At 41.7% G+C, this 23,996-nt stretch overlaps 1 protein-coding gene across 1 annotated transcript in view; it reads right to left on the bottom strand.

The window, feature by feature from the left end:
• The window catches only part of PTPRN2 (protein tyrosine phosphatase receptor type N2), a 636,554-nt gene that overhangs the window by 442,738 nt on the left and 169,820 nt on the right, over positions 1-23,996 (bottom strand). Inside the window, exons 6-9 of the mRNA XM_066627523.1 lie at positions 21,754-22,195; positions 15,338-15,583; positions 11,595-11,635; positions 10,126-10,499 (exon numbers count right to left, since the gene is read on the bottom strand). Of these exons, the coding sequence (XP_066483620.1) occupies positions 10,126-10,499; positions 11,595-11,635; positions 15,338-15,583; positions 21,754-22,195 (1,103 nt within the window). The remainder of the gene's footprint in view (positions 1-10,125; positions 10,500-11,594; positions 11,636-15,337; positions 15,584-21,753; positions 22,196-23,996) is intronic.

Raw genomic sequence — 23,996 nt, forward strand, 5'->3', positions numbered from 1 at the left:
CAATGGGGACCACTTCAGAATGTTTTGTTTGTGTCTTGTTTCAATGGTCAGGTCTCGGTATTTTGTCATTTTTTCTAGTTCTTTTTCATCAACTCTGGCATCTCCAGGAATTGCAAAATCAATTAGTCAGACATTTTGATTTTCTATTATTGTTATGTCAGGTGTATTATGTTCAAGGTGTCAGTCCGCTTGAATTTTAGTTACACAGGATCTTGAATTTTCATTCTCCAACACCTTTTCAACCTGATGTTCCCAAATATTTTCTGATGAAGGCAAATTATATTTTTGTACATAATGACCAATGGATTAATTTTGCAACTCTGTTGTGTCTGACTTTGTAATCTGTCTGCGCAATCTGTTGGATACAGTCTCATCTTTTTCTTGGCAAAGTCTGCACTTAGGGTTTTCACCTGCTTTCCGGATTTTAACCTTCCTAACATTTGTTTGCAGTGCCTGTTCTTGTACAGCAAAAATCAGACAAAAATTCTTGTGCAGCAAAAATTTGGTCTCTTTCTTGATGGTATCCAGGTTCAGCCATGACCCAAGTCATTATCCTTCATATTTTCCTTCATTTCACTTGTCCTTCATATTTTCCAGGTGTTTTCCATGCAGTGGTTTATTTTTCCAGCTATCCAACCTGTTTTCCAGCTATTCAACCTGTTTTCAAATTGCTGCTTTTTATATTCTTAGTTTCTATCCTTAGTTATATCCCTACTTTCTTTAGTATTCTCCATTTTTACAGCCTTCAACAGTTTTTTCCGTGCTTTGTTTAGATAATCACTCAGACCTCTTTTTTTCTTCTTCCATTACCTTCTGTACTCGTAGAAGTCCATGACCTCCAATTTCACATGGTAGATATAATCTGTCTACATCACTTTTTGGATGTAATGCACAATGCATTAATTTTCGTGTTTTACTATCTAACTTTTCTAATTCACTTTGAGTTCAATCAGTTATTCTGGCTGAGTATCTAATTACTGGAATGGCCCATGTATTTATGGCTTTGATTAAATTTTTGCCATTTCACTTTGATTTTAAGATTTTTCACATTCTTTTGGTGTATTCTTGCTGTGTCAAATCTTTCACTTCTGCATTCTGGATGTTATCTGCTTTTAAGATTTCTAAATAAGATTTTCATTATTTGACTATGTTTTCACAGTGCATCCATTTCCAAGTTCTAATCCATCTAGGTTCTGAATTTTTTCACATTGCATTGATAAAACTACACATTTGTACAATCAGAACTTCATTTAAATTTTTGTTGCTAAATATTTGCACTGCATTTAGCAGCGATTCAGGTTCAGTGGGGCTTTCTGTGGGCCTTCCCATGCATAATTTTGTTTGGCTCAATCATAAGGGGGGACATGATTGAGACATACAAAATTATGCATGGGAAGGATAAAGTGAATAGAGAGATGTTCTTTACACTCTCACATAACACCAGAACCAGGGGACATCAACTCAAATTGAGTGTTGGGAGAGTTAGGACAAACAAAAGAAAATATTTCTTTACTCAGCGCATGGTTGGTCTGTGGAACTCCTTGCCACAGGATGTGGTGATGGCGACTGGCCTGGACGCCTTTAAAAGGGGATTGGACAAGTTTCTGGAGGAAAAATCCATTACAGGTTACAAGCCATGATGTGTATGTGCAACCTCCTGATTTTAGAAATGGGCTATGTCAGATGCAAGGGAGGGCACCAGGATGCAGGTCTCTTGTTATTAGGTGTGCTCCCTGGGGCATTTGGTGGGGCCGCTGTGAGATACAGGAAGCTGGACTAGATGGGCCTATGGCCTGATCCAGTGGGGCTGTTCTTACTTTCTTAAGGTAAGAATGTGTACTTTAGAGTGCCTTCCATGTGAACTTTACATAAAGAAGCTGTAATACCTGGACCCCAGGGCAGACACATCTTGGTACCATTACAGGTTACAAGCCATGATATGCATGTGCAACCTCCTGAATTTAGAAATGGGCTATGTCAGATGCAAGGGAAGGCACCAGGATGCAGGTGTCTTGTTATGTGCTTCCTGGGGCATTTGGTGGGCCACTGTGAAATACAGGAAGCTGGACTAGATGGGCCTATGGCCTGATCCAGTGGGGTTGTTCTTTTGTTCTGCATATAGTTTTAAATCATCCATATACAACAGATGATTTATTGATTTATTTTCCCAGCTTGGTCTAAAATACGGTATCCCATTTTTTGATTTATTCAGAATCATTGACAGGCGAATAAAGAGATGTTAGAGAGCAACGCTGGCAACCTTCAGTCTCGAAAGACTATGGTATTGCGCTCTGAATTGTGGTTCTGGAACAGCGTCTAGTGTGGCTGAAAAGGCTGATTTGGGAGTGACAATCCCTTCCACACCGGGAGCAAGTGCAGTCTGTCCCTGGTCTGTCTCCCTGGCTATGGGCCTTCCTTCTTTGCCTCTTAGCCTCAGACTGTTGGCCAAGTGTCTCTTCAAACTGGGAAAGGCCATGCTGCACAGCCTGCCTCCAAGCGGGCCGCTCAGAGGCCAGTGTTTCCCACCTGTTGAGGTCCACTCCTAAGGCCTTCAGATCCCTCTTGCAGATGTCCTTGTATCGCAGCTGTGGTCTACCTGTAGGGCGCTTTCCTTGCACGAGTTCTCCATAGTGGAGATCCTTTGGGATCTGGACATTATCCATTCTCACGACATGACCGAGCCAACGCAGGCATCTCTGTTTCAGCAGTGCATACATGCTAGGGATTCCAGCACGTTCCAGGACTGTGTTGTTTAGAACTTTGTCCTGCTAGGTGATGCCGAGAATGCGTCGGAGGCAGCGCATGTGGAAAGCGTTCAGTTTCCTCTCCTGTTGTGAGCGAAGAGTCCATGACTCGCTGCAGTACAGAAGTGTACTCAGGACGCAAGCTCTGTAGACCTGGATCTTGGTATGTTCCGTCAGCTTCTTGTTGGACCAGACTCTCTTTGTGAGTCTGGAAAACGTGGTGGCTGCTTTACCGATGTGCTTGTTTAGCTCGGTATCAAGAGAAAGAGTGTTGGAGATTGTTGAGCCAAGGTACACAAAGTCATGGACAACCTCCAGTTCATGCGCAGAGATTGTAATGCAGGGAGGTGAGTCCACATCCTGAACCATGACCTGTGTTTTCTTCAGGCTGATTGTCAGTCCAAAATCTTGGCAGGCATTGCTAAAACGATCCATGAGCTGCTGGAGATCTTTGGCAGAGTGGGTAGTGACAGCTGCATTGTCGGCAAAGAGGAAGTCACGCAGACATTTCAGCTGGACTTTGGATTTTGCTCTCAGTCTGGAGAGGTTGAAGAGCTTTCCGTCCGTCCTCAGAGATCATCTTCACTGAGCTGCATGAAATCCTCTGTCTTTGCTGGAGAGAAGGTGGAGTACCTCAAGACATGAGGGATTCAAACATCATCACGCTGTACAAGAACAAAGGTGACAGGGGTGACTGCAACAACTAGAGAGCAACAGTGACAAAGAATCCCCCTGAAATATGCCTCCATTGATACTAACCTCCCCAATATCTTCACCATGGGCCATTAATATAGTTTTCCATTTTTTTCATGTTTTCTTTGATGAATTGCTGGAAGTTCTTGCTAATTCCAAACATTTCTACGCAACTTCTACCTCCCAGCTATGTGGCAATGAATCAAATGTCTTTCTATAATCTCTCCATGCCATATTTAGATTTGTTCATCTTTTTGAATTTTTGAGCACCATTTTGTGAATTAGCAGCTGAAATTCATACCTCTTGACTTTTTGAAGTTTACCTTCTGTTCAGCTGAGTACAAGTTGTTTTCAAATAAATAATCATATATTGAACTTGTAATTATATCTGTAAGCAGCTTGAATGTTGTTGGGAGGCATGCGATTGGTTAACAGCTGTTAGGTTCATTGCCTTTTTTGATCTTTCATTATTAAAAATGTGCGACCTGTTGTTATCCAGTCTTCAGTGATGGAATTTTGAAGAACACTGTTGAATTGCACTGCTAAATGGAGTGCAAGAGACTTGTTAGGTGCTTTAACTCAAATTCATTAAGTTCATCCGGCCCAGGTGCATTTGGGTTTTTCACATTCTTTACTAGCTTTATAATCATATCAGTTATCACAATGTCATTCATATGTTTTCCTTTCAGTTCTTTACAAACATCTTTAATCCATGAAGCATTTTTATTATGTTCAACTGGGCTTTCCCATATGTCCTCCCAAAATTTTAGGGTGTCAATTTTGAGTTAAAGAAATTCACTTTTTGTTACATAAGGCAGTTGTGTTGCGAGCTGCGTTGTGCCCAGGCCGCTCCGGAACCGCTCCGCTCTGCTGCTGGAGCTCCGCCAACAGCTTGGCACGGCAGAAAGCTGCACGGCAGTTATCGTTTCTGTGCCTCAAGGTCGGTCTGCCCTCACCCCCGGCGACAAAGAAGACTCAAAGGCAGAAGTTCTCCACCACACTTCTCCTTTACTATGTACAGATATTTACAGAGTCCAAATAGTACAAACGGTACACGATCCACTATTCCAACTAAAGTAGCCTCCGGCTCACAATGCTCTGCTTCTCCCACACACTTGCTTGCCTCTGCTGGACGTTTATACTTCTTACATTCAATCAGGGTGCAGGAAATACTGCACATGCACACACACTCACATGAAGTCACCTGATGCATGTCACCAGATATTGCATCAGCATGAGGCTCCCAGGATGCTGTGCTGCCCTGGTCTGGCCAAGGCTTCAGGCCTGTTATTGTGCAGCCAGCAAATTACTTGTCAGGACTGAGGATCAACCCGTGTTTTCCTTTTCTGGTTATCTGGCTATAACATTTGATGGAATACAGATAATTCAATGCGGTTTGTTTCATTCTGCATTAAATTAGCCATCAAATGATATATAACATGATGTTATTATTCATAAATACCAAGATTTCCACAATTTTGGCCACTGGTGTCTTGACACCCCCCAAAGCCTGGTACTAGGGAAATGGACCTCCCCTGCTCCCCTAGCTACGCCATGCCCAGGGATAACATTCTTCTTCCCTACATGTAGACTTAGACATAGAAGGATAAGACGCTGGAACCTGAGAACTCTGGTGAGTTGATTAGACAAAGGGGGCATTTCTGATTCTTTGAGATGTATTTCAGCAAGAGAAAAACTTTTGGTATGTCCAGGTGTGAGGCTCAGGTGTGTTAGCACCACAACCCACTTTTTAAAACAGCACTTTATTGGGATCCACCTAGGTTTACAAGCCTTAAAAAAAATCTAGAAAGAAATAACCTTTTCATTTATTTACTCATAATAATAACCATGCTCCCTGGGGCATTTGGTGGGCTGCTGTGAGATACAGGAAGCTGGTCTAGATGTGCCTATGGCCTGATCCAGTGGGGCTGTTCTTATGTTCCTAACCAGAAAAAAGATGCTACAACATTTAGCTCCCTATATTTACAAATGCTTGTAAACAGCTGGAGCTGTTTGGAAGGCAGTTAGCTGATTTCTGAAAATTTGATCCTTCCTCACCTGTGCTTTCATTGGGAGCTATGCTTGGCTGCTATGGGACCCACCAAAATTCAGGTTGTGACCCTCCAGTGGGTCTCAACCCACAGTTTGAGAACCACTGGTTTCAGCTTTCAGACCCTTCTGCCACACCCAGCACTTGTTATGTGAAAATCCCCTTTTGCCTTTTAGTTGTTATTTTCTCTCTATCTGGTTATGTACTATGGACTAAACCGCAGCACACAGGCCACAATCAGGTCAAGTTACAAGCTTACACAACCTCTACCTCCCTATGATTACACATTATAGGAGGAAGTCTGGCATCTTAAAGCCACCTCCCTATGATCACACATTATAGGAAGAAGCCTGGCATAGTAAATCATTGTTTAAGTGTCTCCTATTCATTGTACTGTTTTAACTCAATCACTGCTTAAGTACTGTATGCAAGCTGGAACTGCCTTCTTGTGTTGATGATTCATGGTATTGTTTAAGCCAGCCACAGACCCCATTGAATTTTGCTGATAATCCTTTCAATGTTTTACACACTGCCAAGCACCCTGGTGGTAGAAAGCAAGCTACAATCTAGCTCAGCTCTGTTTTGCAAACCTCTTTTTTAAGAGAGGGCTTCCTGCCACATGCTCGCTCTCTTCGCCTCCCCCTCCAAGGACCAACTGATCTGTGTTGTATCAGAGGGTCCTCCACACAGGACTCCCCCCCCCATCCAACTGCTCTACAGGACAGGTAACTATCTTGCATCTGGAACTTTTTCCTTTCTCACCCCCTTTTTTCTCCCCTTCGCTCCCCATCTTTAGTTAGCAACTGAGTCTGGCAGACCAGGGACCCCTAAAATCCTTCCCTTTTCTAATTTCCTCGGATGCACCAAATACTCTCCACACGCAACCACCATGAAAGCTAGGTACACTGGATTCAAGTATTAGGACCAAGAAACATACACATCATTTCTCCATGTGCATTATGTTTACCTTTGTGCTTTTGTAATAAAACTATAATCTTTTATTAAAAGTTATCTTTTTCTGTCTCCTTTTTAAGCTAAAGGGAATTTCTCTGCATTACGCCGTCTTGTTATCCAGCCTACGATCCTAAGGTTCCAATAAGGGCAGTATAATAATTCCCCTAAACAAAACAGCCCTTTTGGTAACACACTGGAAGGCTGCCTCAGCTGAGGTAAGTGGGTGAAGTATCTTTACGGTCTGTTCCTAGGCTAACCCTTGCTTGCAGTTCTCAGTTCAGGTCACAGAGAACTATTTCTTGAATCTGCAAAAGAATTTTAAATAGGTCATTCACTTTGGACTAATCGTGTACATATTTATTGGTAGGAGTCAGAATGGGATTGTTGTGGCCTGGCAGAATGGAAAACCAATCTGGAGCCAGAGATACGTACACTGAAAGTTCTTGAAGTGTCCCCTAATCTTTCAACGAATTGCAGCATTTTATAAAAACCATAATAGGCACTTGGTTTCTATAAAGTATTGTTTTGTGAAAGATCACTTCTTAATTGCATCGTTACCTGAATACAAATGGGGCGGGGGGAACTAATCTCACAAATGGGAGCAAGAAATATGCAGGAAGGAGCATCAAACAAAGGGAATTAGCCATTTTCAACAATTTCTACCCATAATAAAAAGCTGAAGCAGCACTCAAGAGGATTTGCCAAACAATTGCTTGCACTGAAAGTGTCAATTTATTCTTAAGATTAGTGCCCATGGTTAGTATGGATCAGTATAGATCACACTGCTCTAAAGATCTGAAAGGTCACTCAGCAAACAGCAGGAATGACCTATTATTCTCAACACTGACAAGCAGGCTGCCATTTCGTCAAGTCTTTGAACTATCACAAATCTTTTCTTTGAGAACTATAAGGAAACATTTATCTCTGCTCCAAGACACAATTAAAATCTCTAGTCTTTACAGTGAAGGGATCTTAAATATCTCCTTTAACATGACTCTGGAGCCAACAAAATAATGAGAATGCAACAGTGAATGATTCATGTCTGACATATTTCTAACTACACCATTGAGAGCAATTTTTCAGTCACATTTGAGATCACAAGGTGGAAGACCTCTAAGCCAGTGGTTCCCAAACTTCTCCTCAGAAGTTTAGGAAGCACTAAGTCTTTGTGGGGGCAAGGGGGGGTAGCCATGTGAGCCCAGGATCACATGGCTACCAGGAACCAGGGGGAGGTTCACTTACCTCACTCTGTGCCAGCCTCTGAGGGATGCAGAGAACCCCAAAGATGCCTCTGCAGGGCACCCCAAGCCTCAGAGAAGTTAAAAATAATGATTGGAAACCACTTCCGGTTTCATGATTAAAAACCAGAAGTGGTTTCTGATTGTTATTTTTAGCTTTTCCAATGCTTGGGAAGCACTGCAAAGGCATCTTCCGCACACCCCACCTCCAGAGGCCAACACGGGGAGGTAAATAAAATCCCCCCCATCCTCTGCAGCAGTGCAATCCTGGGGATCATGTTGCTGCTTTCCCCCTCCCGATCCTTAGAGAGTCAGGGACAATTACTTCCCAGGCCGGTTGATTGCAACCCACCAGTTTGGGAACCACTGCTCTAAGCTAAAACCTCAGTGCATGAGTATGTATGACCCCTTGTGCCAAGAGTTTTCTCTATCATACACAGCTTTGCTAATAAAATCCTTACAAGTTGAAACCACAATGTACAGTTTTGGTAGGTAAGAGCAGATGATCTTAGGAACAACAGCATTGAACTGGAGATTTTTCAGATGCAGCATTTTTCCCCTCTAACAACAGTAATGGAACATGCTACTTGCCTATTGACAGAACTTGAGGCATACGTGATTCAAAGCTCTGGTGCTCCAGAAAGTAAGGAATGGCTTTACAGTCTGCACCTCAGAGTTATGAACCAGCTCTAGCTGTCAACTCTACTCTGGGATGTTGCAAACTAAATGGGGTCAGGACCGTAACTGGTCAGACACCAACCTCAGCTCAGAAACACCACATCTAGCTCAGCCTTTTCTTCTAGCTGGGCTGATAAGACTGCCAAATTGTAATCTAGATTTTCATCATAATCATCATCAATACGTGCTTTTATTGTTGCATTCAACCATGTATCTTCAAGCCTTCACAGATTTTCTGGTCAGAAACAGGACATGGTGTCACCATCACCTCCAGAAGTATTCCTTATAAGGAAACATTCAGCAATGCTGGGCATAATTAATGAGGAAAGGTGTTTGTTCCCAGTGAGTAAGATAGAATTACAGCCCAAGTCTTACTGAACCAAATGTGCTTACTTCTAAGTAATAGCACCATTTTTAACCAACTCTATTAATGTGTTTTGTTTTCTTAAGCTGTTTGGATTTTCCTTCAGGATCCACTTCACGCCTCAGATGACAAAGCACAGTAGCAGATATGAATTGGGGCCACAGTTTCTCTGGAAACCAAGGTACTATGAAGAAACTCAGAGTCGACACTCTATCTCCATACCTGTCTAAAAGCATAAGAAGACTGAAAAGAAAATCATCAATGACACTGGCATTCTATCTAGTTCAACATGACCAGGGATCAAAAGTTTCAAAAAGAAATGCAGCCTGATCCTTGGGCATGTTTATTCAAAAGGCCACCCCACTGGGTTCAGTGGAGCTTACTCCTAACAAGTATGCATGGGATTCCAGCCCTTGTCTGGTTCAGAACTAGTTCCAATACTCACTGCAGTAAACCAGGACTAGTCATTCTGCTGCACAGCTTTTTATCATATTTTGCACAATAAAGGCTAATACAAAGATCACACATCCATAAAAACATTACAACTGCTGTTGGCACACTGTGTGGGTCACTAGGTAATCAAATAATGTGAGAAGTAGATAAATGGTCTACATTTTGTGTAGTTATATAGGAAATATGGAAGCTCTAACTTTTCCATCAGTCAAGGGAGATGGTAACCAACAAAAAGGTGTTTTGATTATTCTTGACATGAAGATATTCTGATTTGTTTAGGTTTTCATCCTACTGTCAGCTTTGATATTGGTGGTATGGATATATTTATTACTATTTCAGTATTTTTGATATGTTTTACTGTGATGTTGATGCTTTTAAAATTGTTTTTCAGATGTTGTGAGCTACCATAAGAGCTACCTAAGCCAGAATTGGTGGTATATACATTTGAAAAATAAAATGCATGATTTTATTTTTAAAAAGCACTTAAGTCCAGGGATGGAAACACAAGTCAATTGACTCGAGATTGAGCCATGAAAATGTGAAGGGGGGTGGGTTTCGTCACGAATGAGGTGGGATCATACAGAGGGAACTGATCGGTGTGTTCTGCACTACTGCCTTACAGAAGGGATGGGCAGGGACAGCAGGGGAATGCTGAAAGAGATCTCAAAAAAACACACACAGCCCGGCAGCAGCCCAGTTTTTTTTCTGAAGAGCCATGGCTGACTTTTTAAAGGAGAAAGACTCAAGGCTCTAGTCTTTTCAAGTCGAAAAACCACTCTGGGCAACTCAGAAAGTCAGTCCATTAGGACTCATTTTCAAGGTGAGTCATGGGGGTGGAGCCTCGTGACTCAACTTGAGTCAAGCTGCGCTTGACTTGTCCACCCCTGCTTAGGACAGAACAATTTTATATATCCTACATAGAAATCAATTTAATTTCACTGGTATACTTACTCTTTCTCTGTCACAATGTAGCCGTATTCTTCATCTTCAGATGATTTTGCATCTAGTTGTAGGCCTTCTGCAATCTTTTTTTGAGTTTCTTCATAAGTACTTTCATCCTGAATCAAAGTATTCTTAATCCAATGATGAAGCTCAGTCATCTCTTTAGATTTAGGTTCTGGTTCAGCTTTCTTTTCTGCTATCAATTCCCTTGAGAATGTTTCACTCTTCACATTTTCAACTCCAACCTTCATTTCCTCAGAGGAAGAAGAAAGATCTGAATCTTCTGACTTCTTCATTTCTGTTTTAAAAGATTCTTTGGGCAGATTTTCAGTTGCCATATTCCAGTGCAGGAAATCCAGTCGTTCTGCATTCAAATCATTTCCCTATATCAAAAACAAAACCATTATTTTGATTTAACATTTGATTAATTGTTTAATTTGTTTCACTCTTGCTAACTGGGCAAAGAGGCACCTTAAAAGTGGTATCCTCTTATATTTAGCAGGAGGAGAGCAACAATCTCTCTTCATCCTAGCACAGAATCTTTTCCAGTGGCTGTTGCGGGTGTCTCTTCTGTTATTTTTTTAAGATTATGAGTCCTTTGGGGACTGGGAACTATTGACTGATTTTATTATGTAAATTGCTTTGCGAACTAATCTGGTTGAAAAGTGGTAGATTATTTTTATTAAATACATTTTATTAATAAATTTAAGAAATTAATATATTAATAAATTTATATTATTAAGAATACTAAATAAACATCATATTTTTTATTATTATATCATAATAGTAATATATAAATGGATATAGTCCGAGTGCATAACTCAGGAATTCACAGCCCAATCCTAACCCCTACCATTAACGGTGATGCAGCTATGATAACAGAGTACACACTTCAGCCAGTAGAGGTAGTGATCAGAAGCCCACCAAGAGGTAAATAAAAAACTTTTTTACTTACCTCTGTGTAGGCTTCCTGTCTGCCTCTGGGTCTCCTTGAACCCACATTAACTATGTAGCTGGCGTATGTTCAAGGTGAGAAAGGGGGCAAAGCAGAGTAAAAAATGGAAGAAAAATGGAAAATGTGCTGGCCTCGTGCAGGGTCCTGGAGGCTTGCAGCACCCTCTGATTTCTTCCACAGTTGTTATAAAATGCACTTATCTCCAGTCTAAAGCTACTTCTGGTTGTTGGGGAAAGCATTTTTTGGTTTTGATTAGGTATATTCTCATCAAAATGCTTTTAGGATCACATAGAGAAGTATTTGGGTAATTTGATTTTAGCTCCGTTCAATTGCTAAACACTAACCATTAATAGTAGCTACAAACCAATACAGAGTTAGGTGCACTTAAGCAATTAAAATCAATAAGTTTAAGCGCACCTACTTCTGTGTTGGATCATTGGCAGGGTTTCTAACGTAATGTTTCATATAATTTAAATTCAATTATTCGGGACTGTAAATATTTACATTTAAATGTGCACTTTACCTCAACATCAGCTCTGACATCTTCCTTCTGTGCTCTGGGATCTGTGGGAACATTGGACAGAAATTTGTTGTGAAACATATAACATTATGTTTAATACAGAAGACAACTTTATTTTTGTGTAGACTGTGCTCTTTTTATTGTATATTAAACATTAAGATGTTGTCACTGAAAGACAAAAGCATAGATCAGATTTGTCACTCTGACTCCACATGGACAGCTTGCTAATGGAAGATCAATGGAAGCAGTACAGTAAGAGTGCATTATGTTAATTAGTTCAATAGTATGGTTGACAAATTTACCTCTGTTTACCAGCACCTTAAAAAAAAAATCAATGTCTTCCACTAGCAGGAATAAAGTTTGCACATATAAATGAAGAATGACAAAAAATTACCATCAGGCACTTCTCAGAAAAATGGGACTCATCTTTTTATTTTAATAAAGACAGCATTTAGAATGAATATGTTCTATGTGGCAGTGACTTCACAGTCACTCTGAGCGCCCAATCCTAACTGGCACTTGGTCTGGCCCAGTCCCCAAGTTGGCGCAGAGGCTGGATGCAGCCTTCATGGGCCAGCACGCATCCCTGCGCCAGCTCAACCTACTCCCAAGAAGGTGCAAACGTGCTTTATGGCAGATTTGCTGTTACGTGAAAATCTCCTTTTCCCTTCCAAGTTGTGATTTTGTATGTATTATGGACTAAAACTCATGCAGGTCAAACCTCAGAATACAGGACACCCTTCCCCCAGTACACTTTACTAAGGCCCTGGTAGAAGTCACAAGTTTGCACAACCTCTAGCAATGCAGGGATGCCTCCTGATCCAATCATTGTTATGCAAAACAAGCATGCACCTCCAGAGGAAGAAGTCTATAGTTCTATTGTTGTAGCTTTATCACTCTTAAGCACCTTATGCAAACTGCCTCCCTCCCCCAGGAGGCCAGTCATGGCTGATACCCAGTCATCCTTTCCTTACATGCTCCACGTGTTCCACTGTGTATAGTGAGCATGCGCATCCAGGAGGCCACATCTGGGTCATTCACATCCAGCTTCCAGGTCAGCAAAAAATCCTTTTAAGAGAGAACTTCACCACATGTGCTCTCTCTCTCTCTCTCTCTCTCTGGCTGCCCCCCAAGGCACAGGTCCTCCATAGGACTCTTCCACCCTCTCCCCCCAACTGCTTCCCAGGACAGGTAACTATATCTTGCGTCTGGAATCTTTTCCCTTCTATCCTACCTATTTCTCCCATTCTCCCCCATCTTAGTTAGCAACTGGGTTATGCAGACCAGGGACCCCTAAAATCCTTCTCTACAACCTATCCTTTTTTGATTCCTTCTCGGATGCACCAAATACATGGCACATGCAACCACCATAAAGCTAGGTACACTAGACACAAGTACTAGAAACCTATACTATCAATTCTCCATGTGCATTATGTTTACCTATGTGTTTTGTAATAAAAATATAATCGTTGATTGAAAGTTATCTTTCTCCCAGTCTCCTCTTTAAGCTAAACAAGGGATTTTCTCTGCATTACACTGTTTTGTTATCCAGCCTGCTATCCTGAAGTTTCCAAAAGGGTAATATACTAATTCCCCTAAACAAAACAGCCCTTTTTGGTAACATTGCTACCCTCCTGGGTCGGTGCAAGAGGCATGCGCCAGCCTAGGGCACAGTTAGTATTGCGCCCTTAATTGTTCAGAACAACTAAAATATATTCAAACAGCAAAAGCACAATTTACATTCTGGGAGTAACAGTTGCAAGAACATATATTTCCTTCATAGTATTAAAGCAGAAGTTGGAAAGGCAATTGCAAGAGGGTGTTGCTTTACTATACTCCAACCTGCCAATTTTCCCCTGCATGTGTTCCCGCAAACCTTTTTTGTTTCTTTGTTTTTTCCCCAGTCTCCAAAATAAGAAGCAAATCTGGTTGCAGGGTTGGAAGCAGCCTTGGAGGAAAGAGTTGCCAGGAGAAATCAGTGGACAGGTAAGAAGGGCACTTAACTCCTCCTGCATCCATGAATTCTCCCCCATTTGTGATGAATGCCCTGTTTTCCCCTATTTTTTGCATTTGTTTTTCTATTTTGGACACTTGTAGCTCCCCAGAAGCTCCTGTGCAGATTCAGCTGCTGGGGTGTTTTTTGTTTTCTTTATCCTTCATTTGGAAATTTCATTATTCCTCAAACATGTGCTGGATGTGGATTCAAGGTCTGTCTTACTGCCTGGGATAACTTAGCGATAGAACTACTTTGCCCAATGGGAAGTAAACATGTTTGTCTAGCTCCAAGGGGTGGGATGGAAAAGCCAGGTGAGTTCCACTCCTCCAATCAGGTAACTTGTTGACATAAGGAAAGTCATATATTTCCCAGCCCACAGGAAGTGTTCATTGTTGTCTGCTAGTCACTTGAGCAAACCACTCATTGGGACCTTAGAGAGCACCACCCACTTACTCACCCACAAGAGCTAGGGGTGCGCTGGGGTTTCCATGAACAATGTAAGTAGCATAAGCTAGGGATCCTCTACTTAGACTGCAATGAGGGCATTTACTCTTGCATTGTCTGTTCTTTTACATCCAACCTGCTTCTGAGTAGCATCCCAGCACCATCTGCTGGGTGTTAATAGTTAATGTATCCATTTGATGAAAACTTTTCTTTGTGCATTCCAGCCAAGCACTGGCATTTTCCAACAGTCTTTTAGTACCCACCCTTCTCCCTTTCCCCATTTTGTTTAATTCCTCCTGGACTTTTAAAACTAGTTACATTTTGACCCTTGGCCTATCTGGTTCATGCTGATGGGTAATTCAGTGGATCGCCACATCTCTTTGCGCTGCAGATGCTACTGTTGGTTTGATTTTAATAAGAACCCCTGGAGTTCAGTGCTCTCCTGGCAGGGTTTCTCCCCCCCACCCGCCTCTTCTGCCTTGTCTCTAAAGTATGGGATGGTGGCAGTGGATACAAACTACCAATATTCTCTTCCACGTTCAGCTGCTGGTCCAGTAATTGGGAAGTGGGGAGCAGGAAGTGGTGTGTGCGCACTGGCCACTAGGAGGTGGTACTCCCCTTCATCAGTCATTTTTCTCCTGGGATTCACTTTCCTTTATCCTTGCTTTTCAATTATCTCAGCAAATGCAATGTTAAGATCCTGTGTTTGCTGATGTCTGGTTCTGTCCTTAGAGTAAGTCTCCTCAAGCAATTAATTTTACATGTTCTACTGATTTCAATCGAGTTATTTTACCACAAAGATTGATTCCGACTGGGTTCCAACTGATGACACTGCAAAATGAACAGGGAGTACACGTTATCACATCCTTCTGTACTTTCAGAACATGGTCTCATCCGTATCTCCCCAGCAAGAGATATGAGCAAGCTGCAAACCCAGAAACAGCTAGTGCTTCTTTCAGTTGGGAAAAAGGAGAAAAAATGTAATGCAATATGTCTCTGAAAACCTTTGGACCGGAGGAGGAAATTGCACTAATCCGTTTACCTGGGGCAAGTTGCAACTGAAGGGCAGTACCAACACTACCCTCAGAACATGTGTAATGATGACAAGGGGAAAGAGGTGTGCAGAGAAGTGTGAGGAGTCAGCAAGCAGCAGGAGAGTGGGGCAATGAGCAAGCAGTGAAGCCGGGGAGGAGATAACCTCCCTTTGTTTGCAAAGTTGTTTTTAAACATACCCAAACTAACCAATTTCTTTAGAAATACCACAGAAATAAAAAATAGAGGAAATTGACTGTGTTGAATCAAGTACCTTGCACTTGATAACTTTCATCCATTAATCCCATCTCATAATCATCTGTCCTTTCAGCATTCACTCTCTTTTCTGCTCTGTCCCCTTCAACCTTCCCAATGGCATTTTTCTTTTCTTCTTCTGCATCAACAGCCTGAATGGCATCAGCAATGATATCAGCCATCTCATCCAGCTCCAGTGGGTTCAACTTATCTACATCCACATGATGTTTCTTTAGGTTCCTCAGAACATCTTGAATAAATATTTCTTAGGAAGAGAGGAAAAAAAGCATGAACAGTTGATTACTTATAATAAAAAAAAAAACCAATGCTGCGGGCAAAGACGAAGAGAAAGCATTGTATTCTCCGCTCCAATCCTCTATAGGGGCCATTTGATTTTGTAAAGTCTTGACTATTATTATTCAGTGTTAATCTGTATTCATAAAGATATTCCTGGATTTCTTTTTCTTATTCAAATGCATTTATTGAACTGATTCAATTTACTAATTCATAGGATTATCTTTTTATGCAAATCAGTAATTGTCTCACTGGATAAACCATGCCCTGTAGAAGAACTGATTTGGAATAACTTGGTGGTGAAAACAAGAGTCCTTAGAAAAATTGTCCCAGACTAATGTGGTTTATCTAGGTGTGCCTATATTCCTAGAACAAAACTCTTACTTTTCTTATATTACATATAGTAAGGCTGCAATCCTATATACATTTACTTGAGAGTAAGTTCCACTGAAATCAGTGAGGCTTACTTCTGAGTAGACATGCCTAGGAACTGAACTGTAAGTCTTTTTTTTTGTCTTACATTGCTGCAAAACTGACATAGCCTGTAGTAAAATGGCTTGCATATAGAAATCAATAGTGCTAAACCTTAACAAATCTCAGTGTTGCTAATGCAGAGTAAAAATAAATACTACATCACTACAATTACATATAAGGAGCATATGGATATGCTCCTACTTACTTACTTATGAGTAAAAAACCCACCAAAAACCTCTGTCTATGATACATAAACTTAGGGCTGACAAAAGAGTTCCTGATATGTGAGGTGTTCAGATCTGATTGCAGTATAAAGTATGATGAAGGTTTAACATTTCTGAGTAATGGGCTTCTTTTCTGGAAATCGGGTTCAACAACTTCAGTTCAAAGCTAGCTGTCTACTCAAAAACTGGTTGCTGAACTACAAGTTGTGGCAATATCCAGGTCATGTCAATTTCATTCATTTTAAACTCCTTTGCTTTCTTTCTTTAAGCAAGCCTTATCTCTTCAGTTTACTTCCCCGGGTTCCATAAGCTACAGCAAAGCACAGTAACAATCTCAAACAAAATAAAATAATAGGAAAGAAAATCACATAGGAGAAAATGAATGGCCAACAGCTGAACTCCAGAATCTACTAAAAGACTCTCTGCAGGTCTTTCTGGTTCATTAAATGAAGCAGAGATAGAAAAGCTGCCTGCCTTCTCTGAAGTGTGTTGTTTCTCACTCTGGGCGGTCACTGGAATACTGCCCATCAAAGGAACACCTCCAGAAGAAAAGCTTCTTGTTAAAGGTGACTGGCATCTTATAGAAAACCAGGCCTAAAATACAAAACACTGCGATAGCTAACAACCATAGGCTAGGATTGTTAAAAAGTCAAGAATAAGCACAGGCACAAGTTGCAGTTGTTTTGAAAAATGTGGCCTCTAAACTGAATTTGAAAACACAGTAGGTGAAACTGGACTAGTCCGTTGATAACAAGCAAAGAAAAATGTGTTAGTTTGTTAAAAGACCTTATAGAGAAAAGAAAGTATTTAGAAAAATGGGAATTAAAACTTTCATGCATTGTCATGATCTATTAGTGATCATACAATATTCCATGAAGAATGTGATTCAGGAACATTGTGTTTGACATCTTTTACTTCAATTCATCCAGGTAGCTATTTTTTAATTGAAGAAATATTAGCACTGATCTACAGGTTACAGTTCCCCTATGGAAATTCTTTAAAGTGACAATTACATGGCAGTTTTTCACTTAGCAGTTTTAACATACAGTGATTCACAGGCCAATCCTATGCACACTGCCATGGTGCAAAATGCCATAAAGCAATCAGCACCAGTCGCAAAAGGCGTTCTGACAGCAGCACTGGTGGGAAGACATGCACCATCCTGTCCACTCCAGTCAACAATGGTAAGTCAGTGGAGGTGGTGGGAGGAAGTAAAAGAGTGTGGGAAGGCAGAAGGGGGAATGGAGGGGGCAAACAGGACAGGGGTAAAGACAGGGTGGGGTGGGCAGATCAAACCCAGGAGGGGGAAGGATTGGAGGTGGCACCGCTGCTAATATCCAATCCTCCTTCCCGGACCCAAACCAACAGCATGGATCCATGAGGACCTGTGCCACCTATCTAGCTAGGGCAGGTCTCACCAGACGCTTACCCCCTGGGTAAGGGGACCGCTTCCACCATAGAATACAGCAGTCACCATTTTGGTGCAGCTGCATCATCAGGCCAGTAATAGATAGTATAGGCTGTGAGGCAGATTACCAATAAATATAACCAGTGAGCAAAATACAGTATCAAATGGATCTAACCTATATTCTTAATCAGGTTTGTCTGATCTTTACCAAGTTAAACACACATAATACGTGCACATGGGAGAAAACTATCTTGTGGCTGGAATAATGTGTACTGGTAAATGGCATAGGGCAATGGTTACAAGGGGAAGGAAAAGAGAGGTGAGGGCGAACAGTGCAACAACACTAATGTTATTGTAGGGATAACCTACAATAATAGAGAAAGTGAATTAAAATAAAGCAATGCAACGCATTTTAATCATTCACAGCTAGATTTCAAAAACAGAATAAATTCACTCTATTTGAGTGCACATGAGAAAATGAAGAATAATGTGAATTTAAAACAGAACTTAAGGCAGAAAGAGATATTTCAAGTGAGCCCAAACAGCCAGGTAGTAGCATGGATTCACCTGAAGGAGGGAAGCAGGACAAGAGTGGCAGAGCTGCTTTCCAAAAGGAATACACTGCAGTGTGGGCTACAAAGGTGGCAATCCAGCCCACTCTGGCATAGCAGCTTGGGTTATGCTCAAAGAGAGAGGTGGAAAAATGAGGAAAGGAGGAAGAGCAGGATTTACTGGTCCTGGGTGCAAACTTGGCATAGTATCCTTGGATTGTGGCTGGAATGGGTGTGGCTTCATGCAACATCAACGGGTCAACAAACAACTGACTGACTGCAAGGCAGGATGAAGGAGACGAATTGAGATATTACTGTCTACTGAACTTTCATACATTCCCCCCTTTAGAATCCTATGGGATCATCTGTGGGGTAAACCCAACAAGGAACTTTTCTTTGTTGATGGCCCTTGATGGGTGCTGCCTTTGTCTTTGCACCTGGCTGCGGGTGTGGTAGCCGGCTCAGGAGGTCCTTTGGCTCATTAATATGCCTCTTTGATTGAGTTCAGCTACTGCATTGGTGAGGACACCTAGGGTTGAGAATACTTCACGTATTTGCTAACAGTTTGTTTTTCCTAAGTCAGTAAGCTCCTAGGAGGTGGCTTAAATCACAGGATCAAATTTGCTACACCAAAAAGGTGTGGTTACTTATTGGAATATAGAAGCAGGCAGAACTCCATTGGAGTCAGCCTGCTAGAGTGGAGAGGGGAGTGATTGCTCTGATCATTAAAAATGTGGCCTTCCTCTTGCCATCAGTCCTGTAGCTATCCTGGGCCATGAACTCCCCAGCAGACATCCAGCACTATATGCACATGCATGTTCCCTGCACACACTGAAATAAAAATTAAACTAAAAGAATTTAAAAGACCAATCAGAGAATTGGTCATATTACTGTCAAGTACTCAGTAACAGCACACAAACTAAGTTCTTGACAAGCACACCTCAACCCCCAAATTTGCTGCAAGCTTGAAATCCTCCTGACATTCATTGACCCAACAATCCTATAAGGCCTGTCAATGGTATGCTGTTGCCTCTGCCCCCCTTTCACTTTTTCCCACAGGGTAGGTCTATATTGTTTTGGTTGGGGAAGGACATTCAGGGCCCAAACCTAATGAGCACTGATGCAGCTACAATGCAGTCCTGAGGAAATGGAACAAATATTCCCTTACCTCGAGGAGTCTTTCGTGACTGGCTCCCCACAGCATGCCCATTGGCATGGCTGCATCAGGACTAAAAAGTTGGATAAGATTGGGCCTTAGGCTTGAAATGATCAGGAACATTGACCTGACATGTCTTCTCAGGTCAACACAGACTTATGCCAGCAATTGAGCTGGCACAGGTCAGAGTTGACCTATAGTGGATGCTGGGGCTTGACCAGAGACAGGGGGACAAATTCCCTTTATCCCAAGGAGGCCTACAGCAGCCTAAAATTTCCTGTGGAATATAGCAGTAGCTGCACCAACACTGCTGCATCACCGTACGGGGATTTCGATAGGATTGAACTGGGTAGCATCTAAGGCAATGAAAGGGCAGAACGGAATATAGGTGTGCATCACTTAGAGATACATTCTCTGATCCCCATTGTTATGCAATTAGGTCATTAAGCAAACATTCAGCCCAATCTAATGCCTTTGTTGTGTAAACAGACCTTCCCTGGGAGACACTCACTGGAGCACAGGCTACTGGAGACAGATTGCCTCTTCTTTTTGCATTAAGAGCCTTTTTGCTGTATAAAGAGACACTCTGCTACTGGCTATGGGAGACCTGACTGCCTTATTAAGAGCCTCTTTGCTGTGCTTTAACCACCATTGTGCATGCGGTCTGTCGTTAAGTGGTTCGTCATTTAGCAATACGTGCTTGTATGTGTGCAAACCCACAGAACAAAAGGATGCAGATCTTTTAATAAATATGCATCTAAGGTAAATGCTTAACATTTTACCAACACATATGAAGAAGTTACTCCAGGATGCATTATGCTTGTAGAAGCCAAAGTGACTAATCTAATGCATTTTGCAGAATATTGTTCTTTATAAGAGTAAAATACCTGTTCTCTATGAATTCCTCCTAAGAAAGGTGAAAAGAGATAGTATGTGATAATGAAACCAGCATGGGCCCGGCTTCTCTAATGGTAATCCTGTTCCAGAGATCTGCAGTGCCACCTGGACTTGCATTTACATTAAAATTTTCTTTCTGAAACCTATTATCAGGAAGGTGTCTCACTCTGAACTCTGTTACTTTGGGCATATATACACTGGGCTCTCTTCCGACTAAATAAAAACCTTCAATAGGTTTTGTACTTTGAGAGCAAAGGATAAAATGTAGTAGAGGAGGAGATTTTATTTTTAAAAAATACGTTATATACTGTAAATATAGTATTCCAGGTAACGAAGAAGGGATTAAAATGTCATAGCCAATTTGTCAAATTATATTCATATCTATGTCTATTTGAGAAGACTGGTCTGTAAATTTTTCATACAGTCTAAATAGTCATGTCAATCCTTGGTTTAGCTCTATGAGATGTTCTGGTGACCAGAATTTCCTGGGTTCCCTCATTGTGGGGCTGCTTCACACACGCACTACTCATTGTTTGATTTCCCTGTCATTCAACCTGAATGTGTGAAATGTGCTCCTTTTCAAACAAATATGATATCATTTTGCACCAACACTGTGGCCCATCTACCTAAAACTGCCTTCATTGTGGAACACACCTCCCACAAAAGGACTGTTAAGAGCTAGGCTCAGTTTGATTTGACATCATAAATCCTGCTAAGAGCATAATTTATAAGAATGTAAAGGGCTTCCAGACATCTCAATTACTTAGATTATATTTCCTTTATCTGCTACATGATCTTCAAACTTTCTCCTTGCAGAGAATTTCACATCTACTTGTCTGCCAAGGAAACCACTCATCTGTCACAAACACACCTTGTGTGTTTCAACAGATTTTGGGGAGTATTCAAGGTGTACAATCAGTTCACAAAATACACCACTCAGGCTTCTTCAGTTTCACCATCCCCCCATGTGGATTAACAGTGTGCCCAATAACACACCTTGGCCTCCATAGTAGAGCACTATAAAGAGAGGTCAACAGCAACACAGAAACTATATTTTCTCATACAGAGGGATCACTTAAGTGATGGTTTTCTTGTTTTAGCAGTAAGAGGAAAAACTTTCCCTATTCAATCCAGTACAGCAACCTTTCCAGTGGCTGTTTGTTGGTATTTTTCTTGCCATCTTCTTCTTTTTCTTTAAGATTGTGGATCCCCTTTGGGGCAGGAAACCATCTTTTCATTTTCTGTCCTATGTAAACCACTTCATGATTTTTTAAATTGGAAGTAACCTTGATTATAATAAGGATCTTTCCAGAAGGCTCAACTGCCATGACTGGCATTTTCATAGAGGAGCCCCCGGATAGGAATCCAAGGAATCCCAAGGTATCCTAGAACATGAGGTGATTGTGAATATGAAGTAAATATATTCCTTACCATCCACTGGAGTCAGAGGGCCCCCCTGATCACTCTGAGCAGAACCAGGCACCAGTCCAGAGCCAAGCCTCTGTAGAAATGGGGGGCTCATCTCAAAGTTTCCTGGTTTTTCTTTGGACAACGTTCCGTCAAGATAGTCAATCTGAGGAGGCTTAAGCCTACTGGTGTAGGGAGAAGATTCTTTAGTCCTGCTACTTCCATCAAGGTTTTTCGTTGCCACCTTTTGAGTGATGTATGCATTTAATGCTGACAACAAAGCCTTTCTATCAAATTCTTCTGGTTTTAGTGGGAACTTGTCTGGCTGTGTTTGACTGAAGGTTCTCGCAGGGAGGTTATCAGTATATTTTGAAAGGGTTGCTGTTGAGTGAGTCAAAGAGGAGGGTTTTCCTTTAGAATCCTGAATCATGTAGTTGATCCTAGAGTCAGGTGGGAGGTTATCAACCTAAAAGAAAAAGCTAAACAGCATTAGAATTATTCTTATGCCATATCACTGATGGTTCTGTTTTAACTACCAGTAGATGTTAGGCATGGCCAACAAGTCCAAATCCAAGGTAATGCTGGATTCTGCAAGCCACATTAATTTTGTATGATGCCTTTGCTTTCCATTAAAATAATTAAATTATAGGAATAATCGAGGCAGCTTACAAAGGGGCTTTCTCTCAAAGACTGCAGTGATACGGCAAAGGACTCTGGGAGGAAACATAAGAACAGCCCCACTGGATCAGGCCATAGGCCCATCTATCTCACAGCGGCCCCACCAAATGCCCCAGGGAGCAAACCAGATAACAAGAGACCTCATCCTGGTGCCCTCCCTTGCATCTGGCCTTCTGACATAGCCCATTTCTAAAATCAGGAGGTTGCACATACACATCATGGCTTGTAACCCATAATGGATTTTTCCTCCAGAAACTTGTCCAATTCCCTTTTAAAGGCATCCAGGCCAGATGCCGTCACCACATCCTGCGGCAAGGAGTTCCACAGACTGACCACAAGCTGAGTAAAGAAATATTTTCTTTTGTCTGTCCTAACTCTTCCAACACTCAATTTGAGTGGATGTCCCCTGGTTCTGGTGTTATGTGAGAGTGTAAAGAGCATCTCTCTATCCACTTTATCCTTCCCATGCATAATTTTGTATGTCTCAATCATGTCCCCTCTCAGGCGTCTCTTTTCTAGGCTGAAGAGACCCAAACGCTGTAGCCTTTCCTCATAAGGAAGGTGCCCCAGCCCAGTAATCATCTTAGTTGCTCTCTTTTGCACCTTCTCCATTTCCACTATGTCCTTTTTGAGATGTGTTGACCAGAACTGGACACAATACTCCAGGTGTGGCCTTACCATCGATTTGTACAATGGCATTATAATATTAGCCGTTTTGTTCTCAATACCTTTTCTAATTATCCCAAGCATAGAATTGGCCGTCTTCACTGCTGCCGCACATTGGGTCGACACTTTCATCGACCTGTCCAACCACTCCAAGATCTCTCTCCTGATCTGTCACAGACAGCTCAGAACCCATCAGCCTATATCTAAAGTTTTGATTTTTTGCCCCAAAGTGCATGACTTTACACTTACTTACATTGAAACGCATCTGCCATTTTGCTGCCCATTCTGCCAGTTTGGAGAGATCCTTCTGGAGCTCCTCACAATCATGTCTGGTCTTCACCACTCTGAAAATTTTGGTGTCGTCTGCAAACTTAGCCACCTCACTGCTCAACCCAGTCTCCAGGTCATTTATGAAGAGGTTGAAAAGCACCGGTCCCAGGACAGATCCCTGGGGCACACCGCTTTTCACCTCTTGCCATTGTGAAAATTGCCCATTGACACCCACTCTCTGTTTCCTGGTCTTCAACCAGGTCTCAATCCAGGAGAGGACCTGCCCACTAATTCCCTGACTGTGGAGTTTTTTCAGTAGCCTTTGGTGAGGGACCGTGTCGAACGCCTTCTCAAAGTCCAGATATATAATGTTCATGGGTTTTCCCGCATCCACATGCCTATTGACCTTTTCAAAGAATTCTATAAGGTTTGTGAGGTAAGACTTACCCTTACAGAAGCCATGCTGATTCTCCCTCAGCAAGACCTGTTTGTCTATATGTTTTGAGATTCTATCTTTGATGAGGCGTTCCACCATCTTACCCAGTATAGATGTTAGGCTGACCGGCCTATAGTTTCCCGGGTCCCCCCTCTTTCCCTTTTTAAAGATTGGTATATTTGCTATCCTCCAATCCTCTGGCACTGTGGCCGTTTTG

This window comes from Tiliqua scincoides, chromosome 5 (genome assembly GCF_035046505.1).
Source record: "Tiliqua scincoides isolate rTilSci1 chromosome 5, rTilSci1.hap2, whole genome shotgun sequence".
Lineage (NCBI taxonomy): Eukaryota > Metazoa > Chordata > Lepidosauria > Squamata > Scincidae > Tiliqua > Tiliqua scincoides.